The sequence below is a fragment of the Schistocerca piceifrons genome, chromosome 5 (assembly GCF_021461385.2).
Source record: "Schistocerca piceifrons isolate TAMUIC-IGC-003096 chromosome 5, iqSchPice1.1, whole genome shotgun sequence".
NCBI lineage: Eukaryota > Metazoa > Arthropoda > Insecta > Orthoptera > Acrididae > Schistocerca > Schistocerca piceifrons.
This window is the reverse complement of record NC_060142.1, coordinates 388,982,617-389,010,113: the sequence shown is the minus strand read 5'-3', so window position 1 is coordinate 389,010,113 and position 27,497 is coordinate 388,982,617. Positions and strand designations below refer to the sequence as shown.

The following is a 27,497-nucleotide window of genomic DNA, read 5'->3' as shown; positions in this document are numbered from 1 at the left end:
CCCCAGAGAGGCTCCTCAGAATATTTTATACATCTGAAAGATCATAATTTAATTCGAAGGACTGGATGGCAAAGCCATGATTTTTTTTTTTCGGGAAAAAAATAATTCATGACCAAAAGGGTTATTCTTGGGATGAAGCTAATACTGTTAACAGGAAATGACAGTAAGGATTATACATATTGAGAGGCCAATATCAAAATACCCAGACTCTTGAACAGGGGTAGACAAGAGGTTCGTGAACTTACACCACTTATTTCCCGAACCGTCCGTTTCTGAGTAAAAAATATCCTTTTATAATGGGAAGAGTTATCGCAAAATATAATACCATATGAGAAAAGCGAATGAAAGTAAGTAAATTAGACTAATTTTCGTGTCGAACAATCAGTCACTTCAGATACCGTTCGAATAGTAAAAATGGCTGCATTAAGTCTTTGACAAGATCCTGAACATGGACATTACATGACAGTTTACTATCGGAATACCTAGAAATTTGAACTGTTCAGTTTCACTAATCGTTTGCCCATTCTGTGAAATTAAAATGTCAGGTTTTGTTAAATTATGTGTTAGAAAGCGTAAAAACTGAGTCTTACCGTGATTTAGCGTTAGTTTATTTTCTACAAGCCATGAGCTTAGGTCATGAACTGCACTATTTGAAACCGAACCTGTGTTGCACATAACATTTACTACTAGTCTGATGTCATCAGCAAGCAGAAATATTTTAGAGTTACCCATAATATCAGAGAACATATCATTTATGTAAATAAAGAACTGGAGTGGCCCAAGCACTGATCCCTGGGGCACCCGCCACTTGACTGTACACCATTCAGACCCTATATCACAGCCAATCTCAACACTGTGAATTACATCTTTTGCTGTCTGTTGCTAAAGTAAGAAGTGAACTCCCCATATTCTGTAATGGTCCATCTTCTGGAGCAATATTTTGTGATCAACACAATCAAATGCCGTAGTTAAAAAAAAAATTGCCTAGTGTTCGAAACCTTTTGTTTAAACCATCCAGTACCTCACAGGGAAAAGAGAATATAGAATTTTCAGTTGTTAAACGACTTCTAAAGCCGAACTGTACATTTGATAGCAAATCGTGTGATACCAAATGATCAATTATCCTTACATACACAGCCCTTTCAATAACTTTATCAAACACTGATGGCATATAAATAGGTCTAAAATTGTTGTCCCTTTCTCCCTTTTTATAAAGTGGCTTTACTACTGAGTACTTCAATCGTTCAGGAAACTGACCATTCCTAAAGGAAAAATTACAAATATGGGTAAATACAGGACTAACATGTGCAGCACAGAACTTTAATATTCTGCTAGACATTCCACCATATCCTTGAGAGTCCTTAGTCTTCAGTGATTTAATTATTGACTCAATCTCGCCCTTGGCTGTATAACAGAGGAGTATTTCAGACATCAATCTCAGAAAGGCATTTGCCAAGAGTGTTCATGATTCCCTGTAGAAACTATATTTTTATGCTGAGAAAATGATTGTTAAATACTATACATATATCTGATTTATCAGTAGCAGAAATATTTTTACTATGAACTGACTTTATATTGCCGACCTTGTGCTGCTGACTAGGCACTCCATTCACAACTGACCATATGGTTTTAATTTATCCTGTGAATTAGCTATTCTATTTGCATACCACATACTCTTTGCCTTCCAAATAACATTTTTAAACACCTTACAGTTCTGTTTGTAATGGGCTACTGCAGCCTGATTGTGACTACTTCTAACGTTTTTATATAATTCTCACTTTGTTCTACATGTTATCCTTATCTCATTAGTCAGCCTCCTAGGCCTCCTTTTGCTTCCTAGTACCCCGTTTAGAATGTTCTAATGGAAATCAGCTCTCAAAGAGCATTACAAATCTGTTATGGAAAGCATTGTATTTATCATCTATGCTATCAGCACTATAAATATCCTACCACTCTTGTTCCTTGACAAGGTTTAAAAAGCTCTCGATTGCTGTTGGATTAACTTTCCTACACAGTTTGTAATTATATCTGACATTTCTTTGAGTACAAAAGGCTTTTAGTGTTAAAATTTGTGCATCACTGTCTGAAAGACCATTCACCCTTTTACTAACAGAATGCCCAACCAGTAATGAAGAATGAATAAAAATATTATCTACCGCTGTGCTAAAGTTCCCCTGCACCCTAGTTGGAAAAAACACAGTCTACATCAGGTCATATGAATTTAAGAGATCTACCAACATCCTTTTTCTTGCACCATCATATACAAAATTTATATTGAAGTCACCACATATAACTAATTTCTGGTACTTCCTATAAAATAAATCGAGAACCCTCTCTAGTTTGAGCAGAAATGCTCCAAAGTCAGAGTTAGGGGACCTATAAACAATAACAATTAGAAGTTTTGTTTCACTAAATTGAAATGTCCCTGCACAACATTCAAATATCTGTTCAGTGCAGAATCGTCATACGTCTATGGACTCAAACACAATATTGTTTTTTACGTACATAGCCACTCCCCCACTGCACAAGGAACTCCTTGAAAAACAGCCAGCTAATCTGTATCGTGGTAAAGGAAGCTTCTGAATTGTCTAATTATTTAAGTGGTGCTCTGATATACCAATAACTTCAGAGTCAACATCTATAAGCAGTTCACTAACTTTATCTCTAATACCTCCTATATTTTGATGAAATATGCTAATTCCTTCTATACTGATGAGCCCTTAGTTAGAGGGACTTACTTTAAGCAGGTATACCTATCAGCTGACATCAGCCTAAAAAAGTTGCAGCTCTAGCACCAACTACTACAGGAATTTTTCCATGAGTGATTCCACCACCACCCACTACACTGTCACCTATAAGCTTTGCCAACCTCCCCTTAACATACCTATTGAGGTGCAGAGATCATGCCTAGTGAAAACCCGATCTACTGATAGACTGAACTGGCACTGCTGAATGGTGACCCATGCCCTCTGCCATCAGCGCCCTCTCCAGCCCCATTTTAATGCGCCCAGCCACATTAAGATGAGGCTGATCATGACGCTGAAACAGTTGCACGAAATGGACATTAGTGCCACCACTTTGAGTAGCTATCTTTACCTGGTCACCACCTACATCCTATTCCCCATCCCTGTCAACACTGCTCCCTGCTCTACACACTATCAATACCTGAACCTCCTTTGTAAAGTTCCTAGATAACTCCCTTATGCTGTCAGTCACCTGAGCCAACCCTGCACTAGGCTTCACAATGCTGGTGACCTGGTACTCACTCCCCAACATTTCCTGCAACTGCTGGCCCACACCTGTACTGTGCAAACTACCCAACAGCAGAACCTTCTTCTTTGTGTTAGACTTTGGAACTGACCTAGGCCTCCAAACTGCTGAGGACTGCTGCATGTTCCTTGCATCTACAGCTACAAGAAGCTACTGACAATTGGTCAAATCTATCACATATGCGCAAAGTATAACTATCTGAATATCTACTCCTCCTAGCTGCCTTCTTGCCAACTTCCAGTTCCCATTCCCTGCCACCCTTCACCCTCCTCAACCTATCTAGTTCCTCCTTCGCGCGCTGCAGCTGCACCTGAAGGGCACAGATCTTACACTCCTGCTCCTCTAGCAACTTATTTCTAATACAGATTCTGCATTCCCAGGAAAGGATCTCGCTTAACTGCTCACTGGCTCCCCACGGCATTCGCCTCTATGAAAATACTTTGAACAAATGCCACACAGTAACCCACTACACACAAACCTACGACAGAGCACACACTTCTCACTCACGGTACAATTTTGCAGTTACTGGAAAAAGCCATACACGTTATCTAAATTCACCTACACCAGCAGAACTATTTATAGAACTACCAATATTCGAAATTCTCTGTCTACTAAGAAAGCAACTACTTGTATTAATACTGTCATGTAGAAGAAGGTGTAATTAGATGAATGACGAACACAAACTTCACTTAACGAAGGTTTATTCAGCACTTGCCCGTACAAGAGTGCAGAGACAACTGCCTCCGACCAGAACACATTCAGTATATGTACGGCTACAGAACATGCCAGTACAATGATTTTTGACAGTTGTGGATACTTCTAGAATGTACTCGAGCCGATTATAAAAATTAAAACTGTGCAGTCCCTGTGAGTTTTGCACGAAATGCACATTAGTGCCACCACTTTGAGTAGCTATCTTTACCTGGTCACCACCTACATCCTATTCCCCATCCCTCCATGCAACCGTTTAGTGTCATAACCACTACACCACGGAGCCCCTCAGCCTCTTCTGCGATATTGCTCCCTCTTTAAGAAAACAGCGTCTCGGTGTTACGTCGTCCTAGTCCGAGAACGAGTCATCGGTCCTGCATACTCCCAATGACTGATTCTCGCCCTGCCGGTGATCTTCTTAGAACTTCTTTTGCCGCTACGCTCTTCGTCACCTTTCCGCTTGTTGACTGTCGCTGGAGCTTCGAATTTACCCTGGGTTGCAGGATCCTTATAGGGCTTAATTCGTAGGATATGGACCTTATCTCTGATCTTTCGTTGTCTTGTGTCGGGGTCAAAATCTTCAACTTCATAACAGCGGACAATTGTCTTACAACCTTATAAGGTCCAAAGTAGCGCCTGAGGAACTCTCAGAGAGACCAACCTTCCGAACAGGAGTGAAGATCCAGACCAGGTCACCGGGCTGGTAGACAACAGGGCGGTGGCTCGCGTCATACCTTTGGGGATCGTTTTCTTGAGCCTGCAGCGTGCGGAGTCGAGCTAACTGCCGAGCTTCCTCAGCTCTGGTTAACACGTGGCCGATGTAGTCGTCGTCCACGTCTTCAGGATGTAACGAAAACACAGTGTCCATCGTCGTAGTCGCCTCACGCACATGCACCAGGAAAAATGGCGTAAATCCTGTGGTGTCATGTTTGGCGGTGTTGTAGGCGAACATCACGAAATGTAGCACCTCGTCCCAGTTGCTCCGCTCAACATTGACGAACATTGATAGCATGTCGGCCAAGGTCTTATTAAGGCGTTCAGTCAGCTCGTTAGTTTGCGGGTGGTAAGCAGTTGTCATGTGATGCGTAATGTTGCGCCAACAGTTTATCTCTGTCACAGATTTTTTTCACCTATTGCCGTTCGCCCATTACTTAGCAACTATTTGCGATTCTTAATCTTGTTTTACATTTTAAATTAACGTTTCAATAGGGAATGAAATACAGATATCACAGGACCGTAACAAACGGTGCACGTACAAGGTTAAATCTGTACAAAAATGGTTCAAATGGCTCTGAGCACTATGGGACTTAATTTCTGAGGTCATCAGTCCCCTAGAACTTAGAACTACTTAAACCTAACTAACCTAAGGACATCACACACATCCATGCCCGAACCAGGATTCGAAGCTCCGACCGTAGCAGTTGCGCGGTTCCGGACTGAAGCGCCTAGAACCGCTCGGCCACCGCGGCCGGCAAATTCTGTACATTAAACATTCATCCTCCTTTTATCGTGTTATGCATTCGCTTGTGGATTCTGGCTGAAGGAGACTGAATATCCCCATAATAACATGAGAAGATCAGACTTGTAGACAGGTCACTTAAATCAAGTGGTGGAGAAAACACACACGGGGTTATAATTCATCGGAAGAGTCCTATGGATGTAAATTTATCCACGAAGAGGGTCGCTTAAAGATCCTTCGTTCTTCTGATTTGCGAATGTTATTCAGTGGGGCTCATACCAGGTAGGATTATCGGAAGACGTAATTCAAAGGCCTGCTGCGAGCTATGTTATGAAGAGAATGAGATGTTTCACGCTGCAGCGGAGTGCACACTGATATGAAACTTCCTGGCAGATTAAAACTGTTTGCCGGACCGAGACTTGAACTCGGGACCTTTGCCTTTCGTGGGCAAGTGCTCTACCATCGGAGCTACCCAAGCACGACTCACAATCCATGCCTACAGCTTCAATTCTGCCAGTACCTCGTCACCTACCTTCCAAACTTCACAGGAGCTCTTCTGCGAACCTTGAACTTGCACTCCTGAAAGGAAGGATATTGTGGAGACAGGGCTTAGCCACAGCCTGGGGGATGTTTCCAGAATGAGATTTTCACTCTGCAGCGGAGTGTGCGCTGATATGAAACTTCCTGGCAGATTAAAACTGTGTGCAGGCCCGAGTCTCGAACTCGGGACCTTTGCCTTTCACGGGCAAGTGCTCTACCTTCCGAGCTACCGAAGCACGACCCACGACCCGTCCCCACAGCTTCAATTCTGCCAGTAGCTCGTCTTCCACCTTCCAAACTTATGTTATGACGAGTTTGTTTAGTCGCAGAGGCCGACACATAATTGTCCAACGTACTCCACTGGGAGATGCTACTTAAAAAAAAATGGAAAATCATAGATTAACATCCTGTCGACAGTGCTGTCATTAGAGACGGAGCACAAGTTAGGATTACGGAAGGATGGGGAAGAAAATCAGCCGTGCCCTTTTCAACGGAGCCATCTCGGCATTTGACTGGTGCGATTTCGGGACATCACGCAAAAATTTAATCGGGGTGACTTGAGGCGGATTTGAAGCGGCGTCGCACAGAATGCGAGTCGAGTGTGCTAATCACTGCGCCATCTTACGTGTTAGAAGACGATGTTCGAATGGCTCTGTTTCCAGCGTAAAACCTTATACTTGAAATTCCTCAAGATCATGTTTCAATATAAATCAAGAAACAGTTAACTTCTTCTATCTACGAGCATGCTGCATGTGTTTTTCTCAGTGGTTACTGTTATTGTTCGCAGTTGAATTACTATGCAAAAATGCTACTTATTGACTACAGTATGAATTGAAATTTCGTTGACAACACTGCACTCTTTCAATAAAACACACACACTCACACAAGATATATGCACACTGGGACAACGACATCAACGAAAGACGATTATGCCCCATTGGAGTTGCCACCCGTCCCGATAAATTGCAACCGTCAGCGTTATGGACCTTCTTGTTCCAACATTCCGACAAGACTAAGTTTTGTCCCGATTTTGCAAAATACTGTTAAGAGATTGGCTCAAGTACCGAAGCAATGCCTTATGTTAGTGAAACATGTAAATGCGCTCAAATGGCTCTGAGCACTACAGGACTCAACAGCTGAGGTCATCAGTCCCCTAGAACTTAGAACTACTTAAACCTAACTAACCTAAGGACATCACACACATCCATGCCCGAGCCAGGATTCAAACCTGCGACCGTAGCAGTCGCGCGGTTCCGGACTGAAGCGCCTAGAACCGCTCGGCCACCGCGGCCGGCTGTAACTGCTGCCTCAGCTAGTTTTATTTGTCAATAAGTTTACGCTGACATGGTCGTCTCATAGATGGTCTTGGTTGTTGCGTACCCTGTGTCGACGATGCAAGCACCCTCTAGATCTAGGGCAATCATTCGAGAAAATATCGGACTTCTCTAGTAGCAGCGCCACGCGGAAAAGTCTGGCAGTTCCCATTTGAAAAGCGATTTGATAAGTCGGTTTTTTAAAAAATGTAATACGATCAACGTCTGCAAGTTGGTAAGTAATGTCTGAAGTGTTTGCTGCGGGTATATTGGACGTGAATTGTATAGCGATGTGTACTTCAATTACTAAAGTGTTACTATCGACTGTTCACCGACCAATAAACTTATCATACCTTACGGAAACCTCTGAGGATGGAAAGAGAAAATGTCACTTCTCGGATGATTCACAAAAATGACCTTTCGTCAAGAAAGGACTTACGGCAATGGGGAATGTTGTGTGAGATTTGTAGCAGTTTCATCTCAGAAACTCGCTGCGGTATGCCAAATGTGGGGCATCACATTTCTATTAAGAATCATACCAATATACGGGCGATAGCGTCGACATCAAAGCCTATTTCTACATTCATGATACCCACGAAGAATTGTTCACTGCTGTTGCAGAACTAACAACAGCTTATAACGTTGTCAAGCATCATCAGTCCTTCCCCCGCCGAAGTGGCCGTGCGGTTCTAGGCGCTGCAGTCTGGAACCGCGAGACCGCTACGGTCGCAGGTTCGAATCCTGCCTCGGGCATGGATGTGTGTGATGTCCTTAGGTTAGTTAGGTTTAAGTAGTTCTAAGTTACAGGGGACTAATGACCTCAGAAGTTGAGTGCCATAGTGCTCAGAGCCATTTGAACCATCAGTACTTCATTTCTCTTGACTGTACCGTGAAAATGAATTATGCAATGTATCCTGACTCCAAAGTCACCACAAACCAGTCTGCAGCTAGGACCAGTGCTACAGGGATCGTTAAAAATATTCTCGCGCCACACTCCATGTCGGAATGCATAAAGCAATTGAAAGAAGTTTCGTTTAACAACGTAGGCACTGGCGCATCGAAACACAAGGCTGAAAATATGTCTCCTTTACTTGCTCAATACTTTACTGAAATTGACAGAATGCAGCAGAAGGTTTTGAATTTGATTTGCTGAAAATAAAGCACCTTCCGCTACACACCAGACAAGAAATCGAATTAATATAGCTTTGCATCCGCTTCCAAGCCATGTTGAAAGTTTTAAGTCTGTAGCTAAACCGATAGTTAGTTTAAAAATGATGTGTACTGAACATTAGACCGGACAGGAGAACAAAGCGCCCTCCGCCCTACACCAGACAAAAAAAAGCGAATTAATCTTACACTGTCGCCCTCTTCTGATCTATGATGAAAGCTTCAGGTCTCTGCCTCATCGGGAAGTTCCGATCCCCCGGTTCCGACCAAGGTCTTCGTGAGGTTTCGCTTGGTTGTAAGGCGCGTGCCGGAACTGGTAAGCGCCCTCCCATTTATTCTCAATTGGGATTCCCTATTTGTCGCACTATCAGCTTATTTGATGATAGCTGGCTGAATATAATGGCGATTCTTTAATATCGAACAGCCCACTCCACCTCTAGGACTGGAGAATGAGAAGAGTAAAAAAAAGAAAAAAACCTATTTTCAAAGGCCAGTCCGTGGTTCTGGCAAAGATTTTCGATTCGTTTCCTCTACTTACCTGGCGAATGTCTGAAACACCCCTTTCCAGCATTTAACTTTTCTAACGAAGTTCTACAAAAGCCCACCCAGGTCTTATACACTACTGGCCATTAAAATTTCTACACCAGGAAAATGACGTGCTACAGACACGAAATTTAACGGACAGGAAGAAGATGCTGTGATACGCAAATGATTAGCTTTTCAGAGCATTCACACAACGATGACGTCGGTGGCGACACCTACAAAAATGACGTGCTACAGACACGAAATTTAACGGACAGGAAGAAGATGCTGTGATACGCAAATGATTAGCTTTTCAGAGCATTCACACAACGATGACGTCGGTGGCGACACCTACAACATGCTGGCATGAGGAAAGTTTCTAACCGATTTCTCATACACAAACAGCAGTTGTCCGGCGTTGCCTGGTGAAACGTTGTTGTGATGCCTCATGTAAGGAGGAAAAATGCGTACCATCACGTTTCCGACTTTGATAAAGGTCGGATTGTAGCCTATCGCGATTGCCGTTTATTGTATCGCGACATTGCTGCTCGCGTTGGTCGAGATCCAATGACTGTTAGCAGAATATGGAATCGGTGGGTTCAGGATGGTAATACGGGACGCCGTGCTGGATCCGAATGGCCTCATATCACTAGCAGTGATGACAGGCATCTTATCCGTATGGCTGTAACGGATCGTGCAGCCACGTCTCGATCCCTGAGTCAACAGATGGGGACGTTTGCAAGACAACAACCATCTGCACGAACAGTTCTTCGCCGGCCGCGGTGGTCTAGCAGTTCTAGGCGCTCAGTCCGGAACCGCGCGACTGCTACGGTCGCAGGTTCGAATCCTGCCTCGGGCATGGATGTGTGTGATGTCCTTAGGTTAGTTAGGTTTAAGTAGTTCTAAGTTACAGGGGACTGACGACCACAGATGTTAAGTCCCATAGTGCTCAGAGCCATTTGAACCATTTGAACAGTTCGACGACGTTTGCAGCAGCGTGGACTATCAGCTCGGAGACAATGGCTGCGGTTACCCTTGACGCTGCATCACAGACAGGATCGCCTGCGATGGTGTACTCAGCGACGAACCTGGTTGCACGAATTGCAAAACAATGTTTTTTCGGATGAATCCAGGCTCTGTTTACAGCATCATGATGGTCACATCCATGTTTGTCGACATCGCGGTGAACGGACATTGAAAGCGTGTATTCGTCATCGCCATATTGGCATATCACCCGGCGTGATGGCGTGGGATGCCATTGGTTACACGTCTCGGGCACCTCTTGTTCGCACTGACGGCACTTTGAACAGTGGACGTTATATTTCAGATGTGTTACCACCCCTGGCTCTACCCTTCATTCGATCCCTGCGAGACCCTACATTTCAGCAGGTCCTGTACGGGCCTTTCTGGATACAGTAAATGTTCGACTGCTGCCCTGGCCAGTCACTACTCTTGATGAACTGTGATATCGTGTTGAAGCTGCATGGGCAGCTGTACCTGTACACGCCATCCAAGCTCTGTTTGACTCAATGCCCAGGCGTATTATGGCCGTTATTATGGCCAGAGATGGTTGTTCTGGGTACTGATTTCTCAGGATCTATGCACCGAAATTGCGTGAAAATGTAATCACATGTCACTTCTAGTATAATATATTTGTCCAATGAATACCCGTTTATCATCTGCATTTCTTCTTGGTGTAGCAATTTTAATGGCCAGTATTGTAATTAAGTCGCAGTCTCGTTTTCTGATGGAGAGATTAAGTAAAATCGAGCGAATTCATAGTAGCACACGAGATTCTTTTGTATTCTCGCTCTTCATCTACAAACACAACAGGAGAGGGTAAGATGGTGCTAGTAAACCATGTACCCTCCCAATACACCGTACGGCGGCTTGAGGAGTTCAGATGTGGATGTGCGACATCACACGAGGCACCCAAACGGACCTCGCAAAGCAGTTCAGTAGCGGGTGTAACCGTGGCGAATCGCCAGCACAGGTGTTTGCATTCGCTGTCAGCCACGTGCGCAGAACTTGAACTGCGCCCAGATGTAAGACTAAGTGCTGCTGAGGCGCGGGCGTCTCCACATGTCGTACTTAGTCACGTGGAGAACGAGACTCGCGAAAGATGAACCTTGAGCCGCGTATATAAGCTGCGTGCAGAATCCATCGCACAGTGGTCCCCAACAGCAACTGCGCCGGCAACAGGCAAGTACTGGCCTATCCTGGTATCACAGCATCTTTCATTCTGCGAGCCACTCGTTTGCACTCTCGCCCGTTTTCTTTCGCTTGTACTAAACATACGTATGCATGTACTTCTATTACCATTGCATCAAATTGGAATCGGAGCATTGCTTAAACAATTTAATCAAGCTGTCAGTTAGTGAATAAAATTCGAAGCTACGGTGTTCCATCATACATACTTTAAAAATTTGTCATAAAATGTAGCGTTTCATCAGAATGGACTATGTAAATGGGATGAAAATATTTATCTTTGCTGTTAGTGAGAATTACCGCACTCATATTCAAGTGATGAAATACCAATACGCAGGAGGCAATTCAGTTCTGGTGGTATGGCGATATTTACGGCATATATTCTCAAAGTTATTTAATTTTTATTTTATTTAAAATTTCCAAGTGTGGGTCTAGTATAAAACCAGGTTTCTCTTCCGCATAACAAATGCTTTACGAACTGACAAGACAGGTAGTAACTGTCCTATCATGCGTTCCTGCGTTCATTATACAGCTACCTAGTGGCTACAACATTTTACTGGCACTGGGCACGGGATAATATTAATCGTAGTTACGTGGAACTCCGAATCTATTGCCCGCTCTCTTTGTTTTCGTTCGTAGCTTATGGGCACCGTTGTACTTCGGAATTAACTAGAGAAATTTTGCTTCAGTGCTGGAACGTTACGTCTTCGTGGACGTCGACACTAGGCTTTGCCCAGGGCTTGCTGTTCACCGTCTAGTGTATGCAAACTCGCTTGTTGTTTTCTGAATGCGCTCAAATTTATTTGCTTACACTGCTGAAATGCATTTCATAAGCGGTTCCTAAAAAAATAGCTCTGAGCACTATGGGACTTAACTACTGTGGTCATCAGTCCCCTAGAACTTAGAACTACTTAAACCTAAATAACCTAAGGACATCACACACATCCATGCCCGAGCCAGGATTCGAACCTGCGACCGTAGCAGTCGCGCGGTTCCGGACTGCGCGCCTAGAGTGGTTCCTATACTGCCCCACCTGCCAACTTTTTACTGCGAAGAATATCGGTTATTAACCGTGTGACAGTGTTTCCAAATGAACGGCTCCGCGTGTTAGTCACTAAAAGTTACTGATTTACGTTATTTTTTTAAAATTTATCTACTTATTCCAGTCCTGAAAAAACTCTACCATCTGGTGAGCCAGATGTATGAGACAGGCGAAATACCCTCAGACTTCGAGAAGAATATAATAATTCCAATCCCAAAGAAAGCAGGTGTTGACAGATATGAAAATTACCGAACTATCAGTTTAATAAGTCACAGCTGCAAAATACTAACGCGAATTCTTTATAGACGAATGGAAAAACGGGTAGAAGCGACCTCGGGGAAGACCAGTTTGGATTCCGTAGAAATGTTGGTACACGTGAGGCAATACTGACCCTACGACTTATCTTAGAAGAAAGATTAAGGAAAGGCAAACCTATGTTTCTAGCATTTGTAGACTTAGAGTAAGCTTTAGACAATGTTGACGGGAATACTCTCTTTCAAATTCTGAAGGTGGCAGGGATAAAATACAGGGAGCGAAAGGTTATTTACAATTTGTACAGAAACTAGATGGCAGTTATAAGAGTCGAGTGGCATGAAAGGGGAGCAGTGGTTGGGAAGGGAGTGAGACAGGGTTGTAGCCTATCCTCGATGTTATTCAATCTGTATATTGAGCAAGCAGTAAAGGAAACAAAAGAAAACTTCGGAGTTGGTATTAAAATCCATGGAGAAGAAATGAAAACTTTGAGGTTCACCGATGGCATTGTAATTCTGTCAGAAACAGCAAAGGACTTGGAAGAGCAGTTGAAAGGAATGGACAGTGTCTTGAAAGGAGGTTATAAGATGAACATCAACAAAAGCAAAACGAAGACAATGGAATGTAGTCGAATTAAGTCGGGTGATGCTGAGGGAATTAGATTAGGAAATGAGACACTTAAAGTAGTAAAGGAGTTTTGCTATTTGAAGAGCAAAATAACTGATGATGGTCGAAGTAGAGAGGATATAAAATGTAGACTGGCAATGGCAAGGAAAGCATTTCTGAAGAAGAGAAATTTGTTAACATTGAGTATAGGTTTAAGTGACAGGAAGTCGTTTCTGAAAGTATTTGTATGGAGTGTAGCCATGTATGGAAGTGAAACGTGGACGATAAATAGTTTAGACAAGAAGAGAATAGAAGTTTCGAAATGTGGTGCTACAGAAGAATGCTGAAGATTAGATGGGTAGATCACATAACTAATGAGGAGGTATTGAATAGAATTGGGGAGAAGAGGAGCTTGTGGCACAACTTGACTAGAAGAAGGGATCGGTCGGTAGGACATGTTCTGAGACATCAAGGGATCACAAAAGAAGCTTCCACAGGATAGAGTAGCATGGAGAGCTGCATCAAACCTGTCTCAGGACTGAAGACCACAACAACAACAACATTCCAGTTTTTGCTGCGCTAAAGATATGCGTCAATCACGTTCGCTATGCAATTGTTTACGTATTATTCTTCATCAGCTTCATAAAAATGTGAAATAATTATCCACTGTGCGGCGTATAGGGCCTATTCAGTCAAATTTTTTGGAAGTTGTATGACATTTACGGTCGCAGAGTGTTGATTCAGCAGGAATAAGCACCTAAATTGTTTATTTACTGCTGACAGACCTATAGCCAGCCGGAGAATATTGAGTGATGTGTGATTATGAGTATCCACATATATAATGTGATACCAATAAAGCAGGCGGTTACACTTCCCGGGAAACGTCTTGGGTGGTTTGTGGTGCAGACATTAAACCAAGAGACGCAGTTCATATTGGCCAGTACCAAGTTCTGTAGATTACGTTCGTTATTCTTCAGTTTGATTAATAAATTGTAGTTAAATTCTCGCGGAAAATAATGTCGTTAATCGTTTGCTCGTGTCTGATTTGTAAAAACAGACTACAAACTTTTCAAAATTCAGCTCAGGTGTCATATGTAGCAGCAGTGGGTTAGAATGGTAATTCTTTCTTTACTTTGGGTCAACTGCCATGGAATTCTCATACATCATGCTCCACTAAACTGATACTTATACGTCTTTGAAGTATATTTGTTGTAGAATAACTTTGTCACCACCCAGCCGGTTAAGCAAAATGGGACGTCATAAAACTGCAATCCAGTTTACGTAGTCTTTTGTCTAACTAGACAAATATTTTTTTTTATTTTAGACAGCTATAGCTTTTCCTATTACAGACCTTTCTGTTTGTATGATAATTAATTCTTGATTGTGAGTCACTGAGTATATATCGTAAAAGTTTTTATGTGTTTTATGATGTAAATATGTTTAATTTCGTTGTTTAAATTTTAGTGGCGCAGTTTCACGTCAAAAAGAGACAGCCAAATTTTCTCCCAAGTTAATACTGTCCGCAAAAATTCAAACACACACACACACACACACACACACACACACAAGCGCGCGCATGAGCAACGTCGTGATATTATTGTGTGGAGAGTATCAAGTATTTTTTCAGTGAAACAAAATACGTCAGTGCGCATTTCGAGGGAGGTTTCGCCTTATGTTAACACTCAAGTGACTGGGAAAACTTACGTGGTGGTGTCATACTTCTTTGTGGCTCAAAAAACACTTGCACAAACTTGGCGCTTCATCCCGCACATTTGTTCCCGTGCAAGTCCAGGTCACCACAGCAGTACTTTCGCTGTTTCTCTTTATGACGAATGACATGAGCATGAGCCACAGTGCGTGTAGTAAGCAATCGGTAGGAACGTCACAAATGTGTTGTGATCCCTTCCACGAATCTTCTGAATAGAAATTCATGTGAGGCAGAACAGCATTCACATTCAGGTATTTTACTTCCGCCTCGTTTGTTGGAATATTTTTACTGAAATGGAAGCAGTAGACTTTGTCCAGATGTAACCCTAGACTCGGAAAGTTGTATTCTTTTTTCTGTCACTGATTATCTTACTGATTAGTGGATTGTCTACAGTTTTTTTTCAAAAATATTTTTGTTGTATTTTTGTAGGGCTTCAAATCGCTTTTTTGGCCCTTTTCCGTAATAAACATTATAAATGAAGCGTATAGGTCAAAATTATCTGGCCTACGAGCTTTGAGTAGCTGAAAACAGTCCGCATCCGTAGCGTAGCGGTAGCGTTACCACCTACCACACAGGGTGCCCGGGTTCGATTCCCGACAGGAGACTGGGTGTTGTGTGTACTTCATCATCATTGACTCGCAAGTCGCCGATGTGGCGTCAACTGAAGAGGACTTGCAATACGGTGGCCGAACTCCCCCGAATGGGGCCTCCCGGCCAACAATGCCATACGCTCAATTCATTGCATTTCAGCTGAAAACAGAACCATCAAGTAACACATATGTGTAAGAGCTTGTGCTTTCTCAAACAGAATTTAACTGAACGATTATTATGGAAAAACCTGTACACGTATATGCTGTTATCATTTGTGACTCATAAAAGCATAGATGCAAGAGAAGACACACGCGACGTGAAAGAAATGCTGTTTCGGTACTGGGTATTTTTCATCAGTTTGGCGTCTTTCTTGCCAAAGAGACTTAACAGAAGAACCAGAGTAGATCCAATGAAGAGTGCCGCCTTTCGTCATGTAACCGATTAGCAAGCGTGAAGTCGTTTAGCAGATCCTCGACAATCTCCAGTGGCAGTCACTACAATAGAGGCGTTCTGTATTACGGAGTAGGCTACGGTGGATATTCAGAGAGCGAACATTCGGAGAAGAGATGGACAACATACTACTTCCTCCCATATATGTCTGGCGTAACGGCCAAGACGAAAAGAGTCAGTAAAATCAGAACTCACACAGTACTTTATCGACAGTCGTTCTTCCTAAGCACATCAGGCAAGGGGTAAAATAATAGAGGTACACTTCAACACACATCATAAGGTGGCTTAAGGAGCGCCGATGTAGATGTAGATCTAGATGCAAACGTTCTGCACAGTCACGTGCAGCTTTCAATGGAGTTGGTGCAGCCCTCTTTGGCACTGACTCAGACATTGTCTCAGTCGCCACTAAAAAGCGTACACGAAGATCTGAGACTATTTCAAGTGTGATGTGAGGCGTAAACAGATAGTACGCTATAAAAGAGAATGCTACGGAATTGATGAGAAGATTAACGTACCAAGAGAAAATGAGTGTTACACTACTTTCTCGCTGTAAACTTGAATACGTAATGTAAGCTTAATAATATACACAATAATAATAATAATAATAATAATAATAACAGTTTAACAGTCTTTAACAGAGCAATGTACAATCTCTCTTTGAGCAGAAATAAAATGCAGGCATAGATGTACGGAAGTTAAGGAAATTAGTGAAACTACGTAAGTACCCTCTATCACGAAGATCACAATACAGATGTGACTTTTCGTTCTTTCCAGACGAATCTGTTGCAAATACACTGCTCGGGTTTCCCGCCCGATCGCATTGAGTAAATCGCACAATATTTCGTCGATGCAACAGTTCGACATCTTCAGACGGTGGTTGTTGCAGCAACAACGACCTGAATATGTCGAGCTGTTGCATCAATGAAATGTTGTGCGTTTTACACAGTACGATCCGGCGGCAACCCCGAGCAGTGTATTTACGTCATAACACAGTTATCCATAGTGCAGAACAGAGGTTTTTCTATGCTGTTTTAATGCAGATGCCAGCGGCATTTGCGAGAAAACTTGTAGCAAGTTTATGTGCGGATCTTGGAGGGTTTTCCACACGCAAAATTCTAATAGGTTTTTGCTTTGCAAAAAGGTAGTGGCACCGCGGAAACAATTCTAATGTTGTGCTTCTTAATGGAAAATGTAATGAAGAAAAATAAAAGAACTTCTTTGTAACTGTCGATCCAGAAAAGGTATCAGGCATTGTAATATCTTCTAAATTCTAAGAAGGACAGGGTGGAGTAACAGATCCATGGGAAAACGCTACGCTAAATAAAGAATATAAAAAGGAAGGTAATAAAGGAGGAATATTCCTATTTGAAGAAATAATTGAGACAGTAAAAGTAATATTTCAGACCAGGAATAACAGTGCTACGTAAAAAAATGCCAGTGCTTAAGTTCACAAATTACATAAACCTTGAAGTAATAAAAAAGGATGATTCAGAACGTTTTAACACAATGGGCTGCCTACGTGACAGAGAATAGCATAAAGGAGGTAAAAAAATATCAGAAAAAGAATGTTGACTCGACAAATATAATAATAAGTGAATGCAAAACGGTAAAGTTAAAAGAAATATCCTGAATAGGAAATTTATTATGTAAGATGGCCGAAAAGAAAATCTCTCTGAAACAGAGTAGTGCTGGTACATGTGGCTCTCTTTAACAAGAGAATGCTGCTGATATGGAATTCCAACACTGCGTTGGCAGAAGAATTAGCAACATTTATTTAGTCTTACCATTTCATTAACTTGCTTAGACACATTAACGTGTAAGTTAATTGTGACTAGTTCGAACGGATTTGTTCATTTCCAAGTCATTATCCGAGAGTTTATACTGTAATTAACGAAATAATTTCATAAGATAATATATATATATATATATATATATATATATATATATATATGCGCGTATATGAATGTAGAAAACTAAGCTGTTCTAACGCTCATTGAATGACGGATTTTCGATACTACTTTTAGACAAATTATGCCCATCAGACTGTGCAAGAAGAGATTGAGATCCACTGCATTATTTTCAGTTTTCACTGTCGCAAAGTATGTATGTAAACGTATGTAAATTTAATAACAGGAATGCATTTTTACAAAAAGTCTCACAAAGATACACCATTATTGTATGCCATATATTAAAGAAATAGGTACCCAGAAACACTTCTGTATTTGAAAGCAACGTTGTGTCAAAATTTCTTTGCAATCGGTCTAGAACTTTTGGGGATACACTATTCTGGAATAACAAACATTTACATTTTTATTTATATAGATTCTGAATGTAAACCAATAAACTAATACAGTCACTGAAATACAGTTAACAGTCAGCTTTACTATTTTACATAAATGTGGCGGTCAGTTGCTTGAGCAACACAAAGTCATGTAAATAGTAAATATTGTAATGCATATAATCCAATCATATTAATGTTCTAATCCATTTTTTCTTCTCCATAGGAACCAAAATGGCTATCTTCTTCGATTCATGGGTGACTGAAATGTTGGCTGTACTGTCAACAGTTTTTGCGGTACTGTACGTTACCTTCAAAATCAATTACACCTACTGGAAAAAGAAGGGTCTGCCATACTTGGAGCCGTCTTTTCCACTAGGAAATGGCTGGAACACGGCACTAATGAGGAAATGTCCGGGTGAAGATATGAAAGACGTTTATTTTGCAACAGAAGGGAAGGACGTCGTGGGTATTTACTCATTAAACAACCCTCTTCTTGTTGTGAGGGATCCAGAGCTGATCAAAACGATCATAGTAAGGGATTTCAACTACTTTCCCGACCGGGGCATCTATGTAGATGAGGAGACAGATCACTTGATGGCGCACCTCTTCTTCCTCGGAGGAACCAAGTGGAAGGCTCTGCGCCAGAAGCTGACGCCCACGTTCACACCGGGAAAAATGCGCGCCATGTTCGGCATAGTGCTCGAATGCGCGCGGGTTCTGGCTGACGTCACACCTGCGGGCAGTGTTGTGGAAGTCCGCGAGCTGATTGCCCGCTACTCCACCGACGTCATTGCTTCCTGCGCCTTCGGCATCGACGTTGACAGCCAGCACAACCCCGAGGCGGAGTTCCGGCAATGGGGCAGGCGCTTCTTCAAGCCATCTGTCCGTTCTTACCTGACTCAGGCTCTGGGATTCTCTAATCCCAAACTGCGCAACCTGCTGCCAATACCCTTCACACCAAAGGACATCACAGAGTACTTTACACGCGTCGTTGATGACACAGTCAAACATCGAGAGAAGACTGGCGTCATTAGGAAGGACTTCATCCAGTTGATGGTTCAGTTGAAGAATATTGGATACGTTGATGACAGCTTCTCAATCACTGGGCAGCAGAGTACTGAACGTAAGTCTCCTTTCTCAGCGTTTTCTTCTTCTCTTCTTCTTCTTCCCAACAAGGATCAGGCCTTCGTAACCTATCCTGGTTTCACATAATTTATTCTTATCTTTCCTTGGGCTTCCCACACTCCTTTCTCCGACTGGCTTATACCTACTTGCAATTTTTGGCAGTCTTCTTTCACTCATATGGTCCAGATAATCTTTCCACTTTTTATGAAGCTGTATTTTATCATTTAGGTTGCATATTTCCAACACTTCTCTGGTCTCTTTATTTATAAATCGGTCTTCTTTAGAACATCTTTTCACAGATCTTAGAAATTTTATTCCCTCTCCCTCTATTATCCATGACTCATTCCATTAAGCAGCTTAGGGACAGCCATTACATTATAGAATTTGAGCTGGACGTCTTTACAGCTTTTGTTCTTTAATGTTCTCCCTATAGTGCTGCATATCATTTGGAACTTGTTTAATTTAATATTTATGTTCGTATTGTCGTCAAATGATATATTTTAGCCACAGTAGCTAGGGTCTTGTTCAATTAGCCGGTTATTTATACTTTATTTGGGCTTTTAAGGGGTTTCTCACTATGAATGCCATCGTATTTATTTTGCTTGTGGAAGTATTCAGATTATATTGAGTTGAGCACAGGTGCAACTTATGTAACATTCTTTGAAATCCATCTTCTCTTTTGTCCATAAGCAGCAGGTCGTCATCGGATAACAGCATATTAACAAGTTTGGTTTCTCCTGGGTCAACACATTGTGATGGAACTGAAATTGCCACATACGAATGGTGCCATATAAATGTATGTTAAACACCATATAACACTAATATTAAATTGGCAATACGAGGATAATGTTACTCCTTTGAAAGGAATTTGGTTTGACAGTGATTTTGTGAAATCTAAAGGTATTAGACAAATTTTGTTTCATGAATGACTAGCAGTAGCAGAACAAACGGCTTTCACACCAAAGTTCTATTAGTTATGAAGTAAACTCAAATTATTTAAAATAAAATGCTCGTCACTCTAATTAGCCAAACTTGTGCCAAGTACTTGCACTGTTCATGATGAAAATTAACTATAGGGATTGACTTTAGTTGATATTGAAATGGGATATCAAACAGTAGCACAACTTAGCAAGCATTTTAACAGTGATTTGATATGAACTAGGCAGAAGTAACATGAAATCGTTTGGCAACAACTGGGTCTCAATAATACTTACCGTTTATACTTTAATGCATGTAAGTTAATGACCATTACATGCAATTGATTGTTGATGGTGGGGCACAACTAACTTCAACATGAGGAAACACTTAACTACAGATACGTGAAAATGTAAACACTGTTACAAAGCTGCACATTGATTTCCATGTGCTAGACTTTCCAATTTATTAGTCAGTAACTATCTTGAAGAATCAGAGTTTTATGCAAATAACTTTAATACTGTACTAAGAATGACATCTAAAGAAAATACTTTTGATCTCCCTTTGTAATTACATTTCGGTATAACTTTAACTATTGTTCCATAAAAATCACCTAGTGTACTTCCGAAAAAAGAATCACTGAATGTTAAAGAAATCTCCTGCTCAACAAAAGTTATCAAACGATATTCATTAAAGCAATTACTTTTCAGTTAAGTTAAGTAGTATACTTGGAAACATTTGCGGCACTTGGTAAAAGACCCTGTCTAGGTAAATGACTTAAGGTTAAAATATAGGTCTCAACATGAAGTTCGAGCGAAACACTGTTACTATTTTAGTAAGAAACTAAATAACAGATTAATTCAATTTTACAGCGTTCGTTTTGAGACGAAGGTGATTGCTATGGCGATCTTCTGTGTCAACTAAAAAAGGCAGAAAAGTCGTCACACCTCCTTTTGTATAAAAAGCTCTGGAATTTCTCTTCTTAGTGCCGGATATTCGTAGTTCAGAGCTAAGCAATGCATGCCGTGAAAAATGAGCCAAAAGTCTTCCACATCCGGAGTAATATTCATTACTCTTATAGCTCCTCTTGCCTCATTCAGCACAAAAGTTGTAAACAGTTTGCAGGCTAACCACCAACTGACTTGCACCAGGAAGGAGCCTTGCGGAATCCACCTTTTCCGTTCCTGCCAAGCCAGTTTCTTTGTGGAGGGACTTACGTCCAGGTTTTACATGATCACAAAGAAACTTTCCTTATGCACGAACCAGTTCTACAAGAATAATTTTAATATTTCAGAACTTTTGCAGAGCATTGCTTCCGAAATTACATATATGCATTATCTATAGTCACAAAAATTATTAACAAGACAGTTTCATAGATGTTTCATCAAAGAATATGGTGCTACAGAGATTAAATTAAACACGAGCGGACAAAAATATTATATAAGATAAGTAAAGTGAAATCGATAATAGTGTTACAATGATCAGAGAAAGGGCATAGTTAAATCTTACTGTTCAATTTATAATTAATATCTGATGCTCCCGTCCTTCCTGCAGCACTATCTGTATGTTCAAATACAGGCTCTTCATTGCTGATGTAAAATGTTTACAGTGCCCATGTCTTTGGAAAATTTTCCATAGTATATTTCTGTCTACCCTGTCAAACACCTTTCTAAAATCGATGATTGTGATGTGTATATCAGAAGCTTATATTCTCTACACTTCTGCATTATTGTCTTTGTTGTGTGTACATTATTTAAGCAAGATCTTTCTGTCCTCAACCCACACTGAACTTCCGATAACTTGGCCTTTGCTATGGGTTGCAAATGAGCATTAAGTATCTTAGCGTATATTTTGTATCCTGTGTTCACGACAGTTATTTTCCTCCATTACTTTTGTGCTGGATGTAAGTCCTGTCTTGAAGACTGATACTAGATTTGTTCCCCTCCACTGCTCTAGTATCCTGTTTCCAAGCCAGCACGTATTTGTCAAGTGCATAAATCGATATTGCAGTATTATTTCTGGAATTGGATCAAGCTGTTTGTTTCCATCATCTCCTCTTCTTCCATCAACTCATTATCATTGCACTAAAGATTTTTATGATTTTCCACCGAACCCTGACTTTCTGCTATAATTGTCTTCACAGTATATCTCACCATCTTATTCAGGTTACTCAACAACAATTTATAACAAAAGTCTGTACACCCAAGCACATCATTCTCTGTTTGGGTGACAAACCTATTCCAGCAATCCTTATTACTGCTTTTGGTTTCTGTCGTTATTTTTATTTTTCTCTTGATTCTTCTGAGTCATTTTATATTAAATTCAAAAAGCATTTTGTTTTTCTCTAAATGTCTCTTTCTGTATTCCATATCGTTCGTATAAATTATTGTCTGATGTTGTTCCATGCTATGCCTATGTCTTCTGTTGTTGGTATTTCTAACATGTACTTAGTCAGCCGTCTTTGATAAAGATCTCTTATTCTAAAATCCTGTCTCCTTTATACTGCTTCTCTTCCACTTTGGCCACAGAATCATTTTACTAACGAGTAGAAAATGATCTTTAAATTGTCACTTCCCCTGTAGACTCATGCATCCTGTACCATTCCCTTCATTTTTTCACTGACTAATACATAGTTTATTAGTGATCTCAGTTATATGGAACTCCAAATATATTCGTGTCTTTCTTTTTTGGAAAAATTTGTTTGTAATTTTTAGTTTGTTGTAGCTACTGAATGCTCTAAATTTTACTCCATTTTTGTTAAGGTGTGCTTCTCCATGTTTTCCTACCACATTTTCTGTTTCCATATTCCCCACTCTTGCGTTTAAATCTCTTGTCAGAGTTATATAATCTTTTCTTCTATTTCATCCTGCAGTGTATGATAGAACTACTCTGTATAGTCTACCCTTTATTCACATGGTGCGTATAGTCCAGCAGGGTGAGATAACCTCTTTCAGTCTTAATGTGGAGCATCAATTATTTTCTCATTTACGTATCTCAAGGATGTGAGGGTCTATTACCACTTTTTGTCTTAATAGTTCAATTCCAGCACTTACCCTGTTTTGGTGTTCTATGCCACTACACATCAGTATGTACTCAAGCCACCTTCGGTGCCCTTTACATTTTTTCTTAGTTCCACTAATCATTGCCATATTTACGTTTCTTTGTTTATACTTTCTTTATAACTCAAGCTCCTTCACGTTGAGACTTCTTACATTCTATGCAGCAGTCGTCAATATATCGGCTCTGCCAAATCGTTTGCCTTTTTCCTAGCCTTGGTTGCGTCTATTGGATCTGTCTGGCTTTTTTCTATGAAATTTACGAGCGTTAGGTACCACCCCAAAGCAGGACCCGAAACCTGGAAGATCAGAGGTGTTTATTTTAGGGTCTCATCCCTAGGCAGGTTGCCTTCACGTGGCTTGTAAGGCTTGTTTATGCATGCAGTAAGCCTTCTGATTCAGCCTTTAGGTGCCACCTTTGTCCATAATCTGGCTCCTCTGAAACCACATTAGCTCCTTATCCTGGTACCTTCAGAAATCTTACATTTATCAGTGTCAGCTTAAAACATTTTTGTGTCAATATACCGTACTGTTGCTCTGCTTTCATTCATATTATAGACAACAAAGATCTCATTCAATGACATGAGATTTAATGTTGTAGATTACTAAGACATCATTGGTTACTGCAGTTTTATTCTAAGTCCTTAATGCTCAGCCCTACTACTTTAGACATTGTCAAACAAATTATTCATGTATCACTCTCGCAGTCGTAGTAACAATTTTGGTGAATATTTTTATCTAGAATGTACTCGCACAACGGCACTTCATTCTTTAAGAATGATATTAATACCAATAAATTGCTTTCATGTTATCAGCTCCATCGTCTCTAGAGGTGTCACTAGGAATATGCAGTAGGACAAAAAAATCCCCTTTCTTAATCTCGTAACAGAATCTTTCTTCATTGATAGCAACTGTGTGAGCAGTCTCTCATCATGCCGCAATTCATTCAAGTGATCAATAACTGGCGTCTTAATTCCCTAAAGATGTTGTGCTTGGAAAAATATTTATCAATACACCACTTTAGTTGTTTTGGTTTCGCCATCTACAGTGTCTCTTGCTCTCATTCCATGCCATATTGTGGGGAGGTTTTGAGATACAACGCAGGATATTGGCACTATGATAAGGAAATTAGTGCTACGAACTCCCTTCGTCTTATTCTGAATGAACAGTAATAGATATTTCTGCCATTACTAGCACTCATCCAGTTGTATCCATGTTAAAAGACAACATTTGACTGCATACCTTGAAGATTTAGGTAGGTAGTTGGTGTCTACTGCACTATACAATGATATTTTTAAAAAGTGATCCAAACACTGAATGCATATAGAGATCAGAAGTCGTGGAATAATGCCGTGGCTCATATAGCAATCATTTCAATTCCTTTTTGTGTCCCAAGGCGCGGATTAAGCCCAGGTAATAGACGACATTTCCGTGGCCTTCGCATCAAACGCCTTAAGTAAAATTATGTTAGTGAATATGACAGTAATGAGAGCATGAGGCACACACTTTTGTGTTTTTGTTACTAATTACGGTGAGAATGGAAGCAGTGAACCCAGCATGTTCAGTACTTTGTACAATCACCCGATCTTAAACTGACCCTTGACATGTTTACCAGTTATTCTTAGCCACCTTTCAGCTCACTTACACAAAGATTCGCGTATTTGTGAGAATACATCTGATTGCCATCAGATTTTGCCCCATGCATAGCAGACAAGCTCTTCTAAGCTGTGTTCATTGCTGATTGGCGCGAGTTGCACCAGATCGTATGGCCGGCTGACTACATCCGGTGTTATTCGAATGGCGCAAATCTTCCTGTTTGACGTCCCTTCAGAGACTTGCGCTTCGGTGAAGATGAAATGAAATTATTAATATCAGTGGTTAAAGTCAGGTGAGTGGAAAGGCCTTGTTACTGAAACTCCGCAAAATAAATATTTCTTTAACATACTGTCCTACGAGATCAAGAAAAATTGGGTGGCTTCCATACGGTCTTCTACAAGGGTAACGTTCTCCAATAGCATGAGTAAATTTGCAAACACCACTTGTTAATTACTCTGGTGAAATGTGTGGCCTCGTGATTCCAGTCACTCATTCTACATACTGAAACAATTACACTAAATCGAAACAGATTATTTGATTCCGTGATCGATCGAGTATTTCACCCTGACCATAAGTCGTTATGTTAATTTATTAAATAATACCATGTGGAACTCAACATATATGTAAACACAGTGCAATCTACGAATTGCACGTCTTCAGCATTCCGCTTCAGGACTCGGTCATTGTCAGAAACTGGCTGTAACTGACATTAGCATTAGTGGGGGAAGTACAAAGACTGTCAGCCGTAAGAAATAAGCAATGAGCGTCGTCCTTGAAACAAGTAAAATAGCCCATATCTTAACATAGCCATATTTCTTTACGGACATACCTTTATACCGCCTATTTTTAGTTTCACCAACACTGCCTCATAAGAGGATGGGACTAATTGCTTCAAACATCGTGTATAAATTATTATGTATCATATTTAAGACTACGAATTATTTTCTCCATATTACGAATTTAGAGATAATATGGGTTACAGCTATGTTTTCTGCAATCATTACTGTTGGTATTACAGTTTGTTATGACGTAAGAACATTCTGAAACCAATTTCCAGGAAGTAGCTTCTAACGATTCAATGTGAGATGGTGGTTCGTATCTTTAAGCTGATTTGTTTTATGGCACAAGTAACAGTCTGTTTACGAACATATTTTGTACCTGACAGAGACAAGTAACAGGCTGACGACCAAGGAGGTGGCAGCACAGGCGTGGGTGTTCTTCATCGCAGGGTTCGAAACATCCTCCACCACCGTAAGCTTCTGCCTGTATGAGCTCGCTAGACATCCGGATATCCAGAAGAAGGTGCAAGAAGAAATTGACGACGTACTGAAAAAGAACAACGGCGATGTGACGTTCGACATTATAATGACCCAGATGCCGTACTTGGAAAAGGTGGTGAACGGTACGTTGTGTTTTTCATTACTTTGATCATACGTTATTATAATTAAAGTAGGATTCTGAACACAATGGCCATTATCGAAGGAGATCTTAATTATTACAAGTGGTATAAAAAAGTTACAATCATCACATCGAAAAAATTAAACTACGGAATTTTTTGTTTGTTTTTGTACGCAGGTATATCTCTGCAGGTACACAATGAAATCGCCACGCCGCAATGTCGTAGGAATCGGCTATTGGGACCAAACCAGAGTGATGCAGCCCATCTCTGTTTGACAGTGGCTGCGTTATTTTCTTTCGGCTCCGCTAGTGGTCTTCTGCTGTAGGCTGGGGATTTCAGTGTGTACCTGGACTGAGACATGTAGCCGCAAAGAGACTTCAAATCTTTGGGATGATAATTAAAATATTATGTCTATCCTTGTGAACATCAGTCGAAACAAACGACGTAATTACATAACTTGCTCCATATACTACTCGTTCACGTATTATGACACAGTTCACTTCTACAAAATGATCACTCACTGACGTCCATACACAACAGTATTGCTATGAAGATTTATGCTCATTTCTTTACAGTATGGGCCAGTCACTAATGTACGAGAGGCGTTGAATAAGTAATGCAACGAATTTTTTTCAGAAAGTAGTTGGGTTTTATTCAGGCCTCCGATACACTTTATTATTGCTCACTCTTTTGGCTACTAATCCTATTTTTAGCCCTCCGGTTAGCCGTGCGGTCTAATGCACGGCTTTCCGGGCGGGAAGGAGCGGCTGGTCTCCGGCACGAATCCGCCTGGCGGACTTGGGTCGAGGTCCGGCGAGCTGGCCAGTCTATGGATGGATTTTAGGCGGTTTTCCATCCGCCACGGCGAATGCGGACTGGTTCCCCTTATTTCGCCTCAGCTACACTATGCCGGCGGTTGAGGCGCAAACAAGTTCTCCACGTAGGCATACACCACCATTATTCTACCACTCAAACATAGGGGGTTACACTCGTCTGGTGTGAGACGTTCCCTGGGGTGGGGGGGGGGGGCGGAGGGGGGGGGGGTTCCACCAGGGGCCGAAACGCACAGTAATCCTGGGCTCGGAGTGGGGCGCCGGAGGGGTGAAGTGGACTGCGGTACTCGTCGTGGGGTTGTGGACCACTGCGGCTGCGGCGAGGACGAAGCGTCTCCGTCGTTTCTAGGCCCCTGGTTAACATACACTACAATACAATCCTACTTTTCAACGTAATCTCCGTTTAATGCGATGGCCTTACACCGCCATACTGCGATGGCCTGTATGCCCGGA

General features: G+C 41.3%; 1 protein-coding gene across 1 annotated transcript in view; it reads left to right on the top strand.

The window, feature by feature from the left end:
- Nucleotides 1-27,497, top strand: part of LOC124799009 (cytochrome P450 6k1-like) — a 107,125-nt gene that overhangs the window by 36,026 nt on the left and 43,602 nt on the right. Inside the window, exons 2-3 of the mRNA XM_047262546.1 lie at nucleotides 18,344-19,243; nucleotides 25,978-26,214. Of these exons, the coding sequence (XP_047118502.1) occupies nucleotides 18,344-19,243; nucleotides 25,978-26,214 (1,137 nt within the window). The remainder of the gene's footprint in view (nucleotides 1-18,343; nucleotides 19,244-25,977; nucleotides 26,215-27,497) is intronic.